Genomic DNA, 12,885 nt, shown 5'->3' with positions numbered 1-12,885 from the left:
AAATACGCTAATAAAATTGAGCTGAATTATCGTATATTGTGTACACATGAGAGTACACTGCAGCCGTCAACTAGTCAAAAAGCCCTCTGGTATAAAAATCAATAGAAAGAATGATACGGTTTGATTTTTTTATATCCACTTTTGTAACTACCTCAAAGCATTTTCTTCACTGAGAAATATTTTTGCTGACAATGTGCTGGTTGAAAATGCTGTGTTTGTCTCGTTAAAGCAAGAACACGATGGAGTCTTAGTAGGACAAATGAGCCTGTAAACCGACATGCAAATTGCGATGATAAACTAATTAGATCAATCAGGGATTTAATTAGGTTTTGTCAGCTTTCACAAACACAATGTCACACCGCAGCTCCTTTCCACTAGGTAAATACAGCCAAATGGTGTGAATACAGATAAACGACTAATCATAAATTGATGTGGATCAGTGATTGGCATTTCTAAGAACCCAAATCTTTATTGTCTGACATTCAAGAGAACGTGCAGCAGCGATATCGCTGGATTATGCGGTGCTCTTGCTAATGATTCGAGGGATAATAAATGCATATTGCTATTGTTTACTATAGCTGCAGTCTCAAATGAAGCTCTGATCTCTCAGGGGACAAAAACTGCTCTCTGGGAAAAAGCCTTCCTTCAAAGCCAGATCGTTAAACTCCACTTAAAGGGCCTGCATTCAAATCTGTCATACTGGCTAGAGGTTCAAGGATGAGTTCTGCGAAGCGTGACTTGTTTGAATTTAGAGCAAACATGAATTCTAGTGGGGGATACAAAAATCAAGTACCGCGAGGATCTCACATTGTGCTAGAAATCCCGCAATGCAACAGCTATGTTTGGAATAGCATACTAACATACAGTACTATTCTCACTATTGCAAAATATGCACATTTTCTGTATGCATGGAATTAATAAGTATGCCAAAATTTTATTTTCAATCAATTTTACTATAAATAAATGCATACTAATAATAATGCAAATAATAATATTACAATTGAGTGACTTTTGCTAAATTAAATATGCAACATACTTAATACTGATATTCGTTTGTCATTAAATAATGCATTCACACAGTAGGCAGTATGATATTTTTATTGCATGGCATTCAGTAACTAGTAAGTTAGCTTTCCTTTCCAAGCCAATGAATGCACCTAACAGTAGTTTTTTATATTGCAAGATAATATTTGTACATGCACTGCAAATATTATTCAAACATTATGCAAATCCGCATGCATCCTGAATTGGTTAGTTCTGCAGCGGCAAGTGCAGTGAGAAACTATCTGTAGAGCTTTTTATTTTTGTTTTTTTTTAAAGGGAAAGTAGAAATTCACACAGCAACAAAAAAGGACCTCTGCAGCAAGAGGACTAAATTTGCTCCACAAGGTTTCGGAAAGCTGTTCTTGCAGCACAAGTATTCACAAGCAGAACATTTTTGGAGCAAAGATCTCTCTCTAGGAAGAGGAGGATTAAATAAATAACTAGGGCCAGATTGATCAGTGCCACTGACCTATATAATTAAAAAGCAGAGGGGAGGGGGGCGGAGGACGAGCTGGAATGCCGCAGTATCTCTCAAGGTTATTGATGTCATATTTTATGACCCAATTTGTAATTTACATTTGTTTCTCTCCCGCCACAACATACACAGTATCCAAAAGCTAATCAGATAATACAGTAAATATCATTAGCAGCAGTTGGAGAACACATTCTGTCGATTTACGCACCCAAACTTTTAAGAATTTATTTCTTCTGTGGAACAAAAAAGGTGCATTTTTGAAAAATATCCATATAATGAAATAATTCATAAAAATATCCATATAATGAAAGATAAAATAAATAAATAAATAAATAAATAAATAGATATAATAAAATAAATATATAAACTGACAATGATCGTGTCAAAAAATAGTATCAGGGTTGTTATTATCATTATCTAAAATATAATTAATAAAATATTAGTTTGTGTTGATTGGAATAAAGCTGAAATAAAATAAATTAAACCTAAATAGTAATCTTTAAAAAACGATAAACTAACAAAAATGACAAAAGCACATAACATTTCAAAGAATTAAACTAAAAAAAATGAAAACTGAAAATATAAAAATAAATAAAATCTAATTCAAAATATTAATAAAATCTATAATAGGCATAGGCAGAAATTATGTTGCAGTTTTAACTTTCAGAAACAGCAATTTTTTTTGTCAATTTCAGTTTTATTTGTCAAACATAATTATTATTATATTATATATTTTTTTGTAGTCATCATTGAAGCTATCACATGATTTTATAACACTTCTATTGCGATTTTGCAGTGCATGGCAGCTCTAAACACTATTCACTTTCACTATATGTAAAAGGGCAGCCAGTACATTCTTACAAAATTCTCCTGTTGTGTACCACGGAAGGAATAAAGTCATACAAGTTATGAGTAAATGCTGACCATTTTTGGGTTACGTATTCCTTTTAATAATTATTGTACGCTGTAGTTTTTCTAAAAAGAACAAGGCTGCACTTAAAGCAACATACCACGTGATCAGAATGTACTTCTGTTCATCTTCATGCCTCATTCATGACTTTGCAAGCTTTCTTCCACCGATAAAGTGCCTGCAGACTGCTTTCTAATGAGTAATTCCACACAAAGTCAGTTCAGTCGGCTGCCCTTCAAAGGGTGGGGAAGTACTTAACAGAAATCTTTTAAGAACTTGGTTTTACCTTGAGTAGGGAGGGAGAAAAAGAAGAAATACGCACACACACACACACACACACACGAGATCAAGGCATGTTCATCTTGTTTTGCAGAAGCGAGGTGACTCATAAAAAAACTCACATCTGCATTCCCATCTGTGACCGGGGCTGCACTTGGCAATGGCCCTGCAAAAGAGCTACCATGAAAAGCCACTTGAGTTGGGCTGCAAAGAGCAGAGCTTGTAGCCGAACAAAAGTGTGGCTCGTCCCGAGGCACGAAACCGAGGACGAGCTGGGGCATAATGCCATGCGTCATCGCAGCAGAAACGGCCTTTCACTCGCAAACGACGTACAGAATGGCTTCATTTGCTGGGCAAATTAATTCAATTAATTACTCTTGGTAGCAGCTGCATAAGTAGACACATCAGCACATCCCTGTCTGTTTGATCAAGGTTATAACATCCGATTTTGGCAGTCTATTATTCATTGAACAGATACATTATAAGTGGCTATTGACTCAGCAGTAAGTCTGATGATGGAGAGCTGCCAGGAACCCAATCCCTGCCAACTCCACCTGCCCAGGCCTCACTAAACCCTCGATCACCAGCCGGAAGAAAGAGACATGTCACACAAACCTTAAAGGTGGAACTGAATAGTTTTAAGAACAAATACAATAACACTGTCTCCCCGTACCTCCAAGCCATTAAGAATAAGCACAAACCCATGCCAACACCTGCCCTCATTTCAAATAACACTTTGCAGACATTTTATCTGTTTAATGTATTACAGTAATAAGTGATTGCATTTTAATTTGATTTAAAAAAGAATAATAACCCCATGCATCATTACTTAAAATATAAATTGTTTATATATATATTAAATTTAAATAACCATCTGGCATTTATTTAGTTGTTTCAGTATTTTCAATATTTTTTTTTACAATTATTTTAATTTGATTTTCTTTACTTGCCCTGTTGACAACATCAATTTCTCATTTTTAATCGCTCTACATTCTGATGATCCAAGGTCTTTTAGTCTGTGTGTACAAAACTTTAAACATTACCTGTAGCATGACTGACTTCCAATAATCACCATAAGCGTCTTAGCTTTCAAATTTTTATGAAGAAATTCAAACCAATACGGAGCTAACGAGAACAAGATATCTTCCTATTTACTTCTAGTTATAGCACAAAATATAAATACACTTCTGAAGGTTTGTTGAAAAAAAACACTAAGTACAACTTTAATGAAAGCATGTCTTACGTAATCAATCAATCGATCGATCGATGTTTGAATGGCAGAAAGATGTCAATAAAATAGCAAGTAAACAACGGAACGTTACTGTTACCACAGGAAAGCCATTCAGTGTCTATAGCTTCCAGAAAGAAAAAATGTATGCACTGTATTATTTATCCATTATATTTTTAATTAACCCAGTTAGTTATGTCTTATTGAATGTGTGCATGCAAGTTATAATAGCCATTGTTTAAATGGTTATATTTCAACAACAAATTGAAGTAGAAATGTTATTAAAAAGTTGATAAAAACTGCCTTATGTGCAACTGAAATGTTTCTATACAACTCAGGTTTGATTGGATTGTTGATTATTAAATACATTTAATCCTTTTAATAAGTTTTTGGTTCAGTTTCTGATTGTATTAAAATCACACTCTGGATCCTTAGTCAAAGGAACCAGAGAAAATAAAACGGTTAAGTAGGATAACGTGGCACTGAATATTATAAAAACATCTTTTGTTTTGAATCTGCAGAAATCTGCTGAGCTTTCTTTGAGATGTGCAGACACAGCTTTCATGTGGTGCTGCTAATAATATGGGGTGTAAATAATGAAGTCAAGAGCAGGGTCAGTGCATGTATTTTAATGGGCATATCCTATCACGCATAAGAGCAGAATTTCACAGAAAGAGCTTTTTTAAAAATATATATATATTTTTTTAATTAAATGTTTTGTCTAAATATTTATTCAGCCACCAAAAGAAGTTTTATACTGAGCATCATATTTAAAATTAAAATCTGCAGATTCTCTCCAAAATCAGCACTGGCTAATGAGGAAACGAGATGACCAACCTCTCGTAGTGTCTTCGTGTGCACGTGGCGGCGCTGGTGCTTCCCGGGTTGCCGCCCAGTTCATCATATACATTTTTCCACTGTCGGCGCGCTGTGATCTGAAATGAGAAGTGCAAGTATATTACGAGTGACAAGGACGTTCATTTCATGGATGTTTGCATTAGCATTCCACTTTCCATGCATTCAACATTTACGTTGGGCTTTCTTTATTGAGGAATGATGACAATAAGAGGGTCACTCGATGCATATTAAACAGATCCCGTAAGCTTTATACTTATTAAACGCCACCAAGTGCATAATGTCCCACGCAAGGTCATAAGATTGCGTATTGATGTACGCGGACTCTTAATCGAATCAAAAAAAAAAGAAAACACACACTCGATTAACATAATTCATATACACAGCGATTAATATTCATGAGAGACCTTTAGTGCATTCACCGTACGAGGGGTTAAAAGATTTTTAATGGCCGTTTCCCCGCAGCTAATGGCTGCCTCTCTCAATAAAATGCATTCTGTGGAAAACCACAAGGATCAAGTGCTGGAAAATTAATGCATGTGTGATTTAGTCGGCCAGGCCAATGTATTCAGTTACAACACAAAGAAGTACTGTATTCTCACAGTGTAGCCAAATACAGTATGACTCGATGTCCACGGAGACCTAATCACGATTCGATTGTAGAAACACTTCAATTAAAATACCGTCGACCATGTGCTCTACTTTCCGTCTGTAATTTGACTCATTGAGTAGGGCATCTGCCATCTCCTCCGGCGTTTAATGAAGCGTTTGCAGTTTTGACAGCATGAGAACAGAATCGCCCCATGGCCTCCGCTGCCTCCTCTAAACTCCCTCAGTAGTAATAGCCCTTGACTGCTGTTTGTTTTAACACGGCCATTGTGTACGAGGCAGGTTTTTGGGGTCCGGAGTACAGTTGCGGTTTCAAAAGTCAAGTACAGTTCAACCTCAGGAGGGGAGTTCAGTCTGATCTTTTTGAGCAACGTAAATGTTTCCAATGACATCATGGCTCCTCCTGCACAATGATTTTCATTACAGATGTCAACTGCATTAAAAGCCAAGATTTCTGTGGCAAAGACAACGCGAGCAGCCAGGGCACATAAAAATGTCAGGGAAAGGCAGGCAGCAGGATCAATACGCAAGAAGTGGCTTCCTGTTTGCTTTTAATCTAAACAGCTTCAGCACTGATGAATGCACGCCGAAAATATCGAATAGCTGGTCACGTAGATGGGACTTTAATGTTTTCACCATACTTTCGCAGAGCAGATGTCAGATAAGCTGCCAAGTGAATTCCCTTTATTGCGCACTTCGCTTGTTGCACAATAATGGTCCCTTAAGAGCCTAAACATGGGTAGTGGACAGGCCCCAACCAATTTCCTCCACCGCAAAAGGGTTGCACGTGTTTTTCACTTGTAGATTTTATAACAACTGCGAGCGATCTGGCCAAATTTGGATCTGAGAGAGTTCCGCATCCAGGCCAGAGTCTAGTAAACACACATTACACAGCAGGCCGGGAAAAAACTAAACTCTTGTTTTTCAGGAATCTTTCAGAGCCAAAGGAAAAAGCGTGCTGCCAACGGCACTGGATTTCAAACAAATTGTGTAAACACTCACCACCTCGTATCCTCCCAGCTTCTGAGCCGCTTGAAACATAGTCCAAAGGTTTACTGTAAGAAGGATAACATGGATGACGATTAGTTCCACAGGGAAGCATTTACATCGGCTGTATTCGAGATAGCATACTGCTGTAGTGTACACTGAGCATGTTATGAGAATTTACCCGGGCATGAAACAGCCGGATGACCTGCTATATGCAAAAATGTGCAGTATGCACTACTGTATCCCACAATGCAATGCACTCAATTTTTAAATTGACCTTCCATTTTAAGTGTGGTCATACGACTGGAAGTAATTACAGCCATGCTTTTCATTTTGGAAATGATAATTGGACACAAAAAATAATGAGGTCATGTGGCTTTAATGTAACATATTACGGTTTAAAATTGTCAATTGAGTTTGTATTTGTAGTTTTATTTGTATAGTGCTTTTCACAATACAGATTATCTCAAAGCAGCTTTACAGAAAATGATGATGCTAATCTTCATAATATCTTAATATCTTCTGGCCTTAAAGTTGCATTTAGTAGATTAGAGCTGAGCAATTATATATTACATCTTGAGATGATATAAACAATCAAGCAGTTGAGATTTTCTGCAGTATAAGTATATAGTAATGCACAGTTTTTACTAGGGTTGCCAAAAGGTGGAATATTTCCAGAAAATTTCGGAAATATTCCAGATATTTTTGAAACTTTCCCGTTTGGAAAACCTCCTTTATTTTTAAGTGTATAGTAGGGTATACTGCGCAGCATATAGTACGCTAGTATTCCATTCCGAACACAGCCATACTAACACGTTCATCCAATCAATTGAACATCAAATTAAAACATGACTTGAAACGCTTGTCAACAATCCATTCCCCACCGTTTAATTTTCGCCATATGAATACTAATGCTAAGCAGGGGCCTCTCTGAGAGAGTGAGCGAGAATGAAACTAAATACATTTGTGTCAGTTTAATGAAGCAGAGCTGTGCCACATTCATGAATAAGGCACAGCAGAAATTAACGAGGGTCTTTGCTGCTGGGGGACTAATCAATCAAGATTCAATCGCCACACACACAAAGCCGCTGTATTTTTCAGAGCGGTGTTTGTCTGTCCTTGTATGCCGTATTGATTTTTGCCTCCTCCCAATAGCTACTTGTGACTGACTGTCGGGTTACAGTGCAAGGTGTTTTAAGTCGGCTGAATGACATTAAACTTAAACCCGAGAGCTGCTCTCTTTCTGACACTTTGATACATCAGTAGTGGTACAAATACTACTGAAAAAATGTGTACCTTTAGGGGTACAACAGCTTGTCACTGTCAACTTTCTAATGTATCTACCTCGAAAAGGTGCCTATAAGTTCTGTGGAGTCTTTTTTTATTTAATTTATTTATTTTTGTCTGTTCCCACTGGTATTTCCTTTCTTAATGCATTTTTTTTGTCTTAAATATGTCTCTCTCTATAATTTCTGATTTTAGTTGCCATAAAACTTAAAACACTGGTCCCCATGTTCAAACTTGAACCAACCCTCTAACCATTTGTTTTTCTTTTTTTATAATTTTACATGAATGTAAGATGATATACATTTTAAATAATTATTCAAGAAAAGTTCTCATTTTTTTCATATTGTTTCCATTTCATTTATTTTAGATCTTGTTTTGTTGGTAAACAAATACAAATTGTAAGCAATTTTATTGTCAACAATTAAAAATGTAAAACGAAACATTTGTAGAAATACCCGTTTTTGATCACACTGTAATTAATCTGTAAAACCGTCAAGACTGTTAGTGTCAACTCTGTTTTCTGAGGGCATAATTATCTATTAAACAAAGGATTAGCTTATCAAAAAATACAATTCTGTCATTGTGCAATCTCAATCCCATAGGATTTTTATTCATCTTTGAAACACAAAGCAACATTTCAGAGAGATTTCAGCCCCTTAATTTAGAAGTCCATTCACCCAAAATTTGGAAGCTTTAAAAAGTTAATAAAGAGATCATGAAAGAAATGAAATGAACTGAGTGGTTTAATCAAGTCTACTCATGATTGTGTCTCTTCAATGATGAACAGATTAAATTAAGCCTTTTATTCACATAAAAACACTGATCAATGCACATCAGACATGGAATACTGCAGCTCAAACATGTTAGCTTTATGCATGAGAACCAATGAGGTTTGTTCAGTCGAGCTTCTGTTTACTATGTTTAGTGCACAATGATCAATGTTTTTATATGAATAAACTAACAAAATGTTCATTTTTGAGTGAAATGCCCCTTTAATTTAGCTTGGGATGGCACAGTGCAATTTCTAAGCACTTCATTAAACATCACTTGTTGGATAGAAAAGCTGAAAACATAATTTTGTCACATACAAATCTTAAGCCAGAAGATCAATGCCTGATTCACTTTCTTACTGCTTTCATAAAAGAATGAATCATCTTCTACAAGAAGTGTGTGTCACATGATACAAGGTTAAAAAAAGGTTGATAGTGACGAGCGTCTCTAGTGTGAATAAGAACATGGCAGAGTACATCGCACCTGCTCTCTGGGCTCACGCAGAGACTCCTACGCTCATGTGTGCATCTTGACGTAGGTCAAATGTGTTTCTATCTGATCATGATAACCGTAAATGATCCTTCTATATAAAATGCAAATAATAGGCTTCACAGTCAGTAAACAGATCTATTGCTTAACTTAATTAGCTTCCTGGCTATCGTATCGTATATTTTTATTTTTTTCTCCTAGACATTCTACCTAAGATATACTTTTGTGTTTCACAGAAGAAAGAAGATCATGTTTAGTTTTTAGTTTTTTTTGTGTGTGAAACAGATACTTTGACTTTTTCAAATGCTATTTGTTTTGTGGAAGTGACACATATTTGTTCAGGTTTTTGACTTAACAGTTCTTGAGATTTCCAGAGCTCTGTTATGGAGGAGGAAGTGAAGAAGCTGCACTTACTCTGTTTGAAGCCCAGGTACGGTATCCTCTCGATGGGACTTTTCCTCTCTTTCATGTACTTATACAGCGCCACCAGGAAGGCCTGCTCATCTGTGCGGCATTCCTCTCCCGTCTCCACTTTCAGGTTATCTTTTTTACAACTGCTTCCGCTGCTGGGGTTCCGGTGCTTGGACACTCCTGATTTCGAGTCGCCCTTAATCTAAACACCACACAGCAAAGAAACGTATTTAATCATACTGAAAAGCACTCTTGGTCTCTCATAGCATAGGTGAATAACATCAGAAAAATATCTAAAGATTGCATTTTTACATCAGTGGTTATCCACAAGTGGTGTTCCAGCTATGATTCAATCAGTGGTTTTGAATTCATCTTTTTTTTTGCTTTACCACTGGAAGAAAAAGAATTTTCTTAATAACTATTACGGTCTTCTTCCCCAGTAACATTGTTAAAACATCCTTGAAGCAAGATAATCATCACTGTATTGTTTTTGCACTAACACAACTCATTTTCACTAGATTCATGCTCACAAATATGCCACTGGGGTCAGAAAAATAATTAACACTCAATTCTAGATTTCAAGGTTATTCAACTTTAATTTGTCTTATTTTAAAGAAGCTTTTTGGATGTACGCTACCGTTTTAATATTTGAAAAGTCTCTTATTCTAACCAAAGCTGCACTTATTTGATCAAAAATACAGTGAAATTATGAAATATTATTTCAGTTTTAAAATACTTCTATTTCTATCTGAATATATTTTAATTATTCCTGAAATGGCAAACCTTAATTTTCAGCAGTCTGCTGCTTTAAGAAATATTTCTTATGGTAATCAAATGTCGAAATCAGTTGGGCTGCTTAATGTTTTTGTGGATATATATATATATATATATATATATTTTTTTTTTTCCCTCAGGATTCTTCAATGAAAAAAAAATTTCTTGCTCAATTTAATACACCCTTGTAATCAAAATAAAAACCAATGTTTTAATTTGGATTTATTTATTTACTATTCCTGAAGTTTTTGAACAGAAAAAACAGAAATCAAAACCTGCAAACCACCAGCTAAGAACTGTTGGTTTACATACTGATTGTTTTCAGTTCCGAAAAAAAAAAAATATATATATGTGGCGTAAAAATAGATGCTGTGCATTTCCTCAATACCACGGCAAGCTCTCAAACACTTAAAATAGCTTGTTCTGACCCAGGGGTGAGTGTCTGAGAACTGTTCTGGAGTCAGTTTTACAGTTTCAGGCCACACCATGCTGTCACATGATGCAGTCATCGCTGGCCCACACACGTCTGTTTAGCCATCTGTTCCCGATAATCAAGAGCATTTATTTTCCAAAAGGAGTTATCAAGGCCAGTGGAATATGCGGACAAATAAAAAAAAATAAATAAATAAAAAAAGTTACATTGACATGAACTAAACAACCCCTGGAAGCAGAATGCTTCTTGAAGTATATGTGTGTGTGTGTTCTCTATCATATGAGACAACTGCAAAAACAAAATCCCTTTTTTTTTTTATTGATGCCAAACTATTCTGCTGAAATAGTTTTTTTTTTTTTTGCACTCCAAAGATTTACACCCCAGTGGTGCTCCATGGAGGATCATGACTCTCTTCATTGTGAGGTAAAGATTCCCATCCTGAGTAAAGCAGCTGATGGCATTCGGAAAGAGCTTGAACCACATTAGATCACATCACAGTCAGGACCGGTTTAGATCACAGCGTGTTTTCAAGGTTCTCAACAAAGATGAGGAAGATCATAAAACACTGCCCTCATGATAGCAGGGGAATGTACAGGAAATGACATACAAGGGGAAAGGTTAATAAAATAACAAGAAACTGAAGAAACAGTAACACTGAATGCCAAACAACAGGAGGAGGGGGAAAGTGCTTCAGATTGATGGACTGAGACATAGGCTAAGCTGCTCATAACTAACAACTATAAAATATTTATGCACTGAAAGACATGCAGAAATGAAGGATGACCTTTACATCTGTGACCATGTCAGTACTAGACAAGAATAATGTTTCGAAATGGTCTGCATTGGATGATATTGGAAGCGGATAATATGGAGGCGTATTTAATTCAATAATTTATTTAAAATGTAAAACTATTATTTTCACCTGTCCTTTAGATTTACTCTATTTTCTAACAATTATTTTCTACATTTATTCGTTTTATTTTTGTTTTAAATTATCCAGCTTCTGTAGCAATGTATTAGTTTATTAATGAATTAAAATATATTATATTATTAAAACATATTATAAAAATATATTATATTATTAAAATATATTAAATAAATATTAAACATTAATAAATTAAATTATAATTAAATTAAAATATTTAAGTACTGTATAATAGATGAAGACTTTTCAAGCAGTATACGGTTATTTTCTAGCAGTTTTTAATAAATTTTAAAATAAATTTTAACCTGTACAATTATATTCATTTATTTTTGTTTTAAATTATACCTTATATATATATCAGGTTTATCATTTTATCAGCAGTATATTAAGCTAATAATTTTTTTGTTAGTATGTAGTATAAGCATTAAATAATAAATATATTTAAATCAATACACTTATTAAAAATATATGCATTTTAGCAGACGCTTTTATCCAAAGCGACTTACAGTGCATTCAGGCTTCCAGTTTTTACCTAACTTGTGTTCCCTTGGAAATATTTTATTTACTGTAAAATTCATGTTAAACTTGCATTTTAGTGTATATAAATTAGGTTCACAGTAGTGATTTTTATAACATCAGCCATTGTATGACTTGCTGAAATGGGATGTTTCTATGGTGCTTTCTACACAAACATTCCTTGAAACTGCAGTGCATGATGGTCAGACAGTCTTCTCGTGTTTTACTTCTGCAAAGTGGACCAGACCTTACGCTGATAGTTGAAAGCCTGGCTCTGGGACACCAGATTTCTTCATAATATGAACATAATAATCTTGTAATTTGTACAGACCACAATTTCAACATTTGTGTATTTCTACAGCCCACCTTGACTAGAGACTTGCCCTCCACACCGTTGGTCTCTCTGGCAGTACCACCCTGCCCCTGTGAGTCCCGCCGCTGGGAGATGGAGAGCTTCTTCTTCCGGGGCCGGCCCTTCAGGTTGGGTGCTGTGGACAGTAGAAGAGTAGTTAGTGATTACTGACAGCCATATGCACCCACAGCCCATAAAGGCCTCTGACGTCTGCTCACTGTACTATAACACAAATAGAGGGAAACATGACAAAAGATAAGCCAAGTCTGCGGCCGACACACATAGGCTACAGCCAGCATAGTTCCACCAACTGGCATCTTGACAAGTGATCCCTGGAGCCATTCCAGTGACTTACATTGCTTTAAATTATACATCATCCTCCTTCATTCTGGATATTTTTACATTGAATGGCACTCAGGACTTAATTATCCTGAGACAAGGTCAAAACGCTGTCTGCCACTGTTACAAGCATTCTTGATCATCAGTTCAACATCATTATATTGGCCTCGAAGCAAGAATGTTAGATAATACACACTGTAA

General features: G+C 35.7%; 1 protein-coding gene across 1 annotated transcript in view; it reads right to left on the bottom strand.

Annotated features, from left to right (window-relative positions):
- Positions 1 to 12,885, bottom strand: part of LOC132122026 (AT-rich interactive domain-containing protein 5B-like) — a 110,077-nt gene that overhangs the window by 28,346 nt on the left and 68,846 nt on the right. Inside the window, exons 5-8 of the mRNA XM_059531860.1 lie at positions 12,360 to 12,481; positions 9,349 to 9,547; positions 6,403 to 6,455; positions 4,774 to 4,871 (exon numbers count right to left, since the gene is read on the bottom strand). Of these exons, the coding sequence (XP_059387843.1) occupies positions 4,774 to 4,871; positions 6,403 to 6,455; positions 9,349 to 9,547; positions 12,360 to 12,481 (472 nt within the window). The remainder of the gene's footprint in view (positions 1 to 4,773; positions 4,872 to 6,402; positions 6,456 to 9,348; positions 9,548 to 12,359; positions 12,482 to 12,885) is intronic.

Source organism: Carassius carassius, chromosome 40 (genome assembly GCF_963082965.1).
Source record: "Carassius carassius chromosome 40, fCarCar2.1, whole genome shotgun sequence".
Taxonomy (NCBI): domain Eukaryota; kingdom Metazoa; phylum Chordata; class Actinopteri; order Cypriniformes; family Cyprinidae; genus Carassius; species Carassius carassius.
Note: the sequence above shows the minus strand (reverse complement) of the source record. Positions and strands in the feature narration are given on the sequence as shown.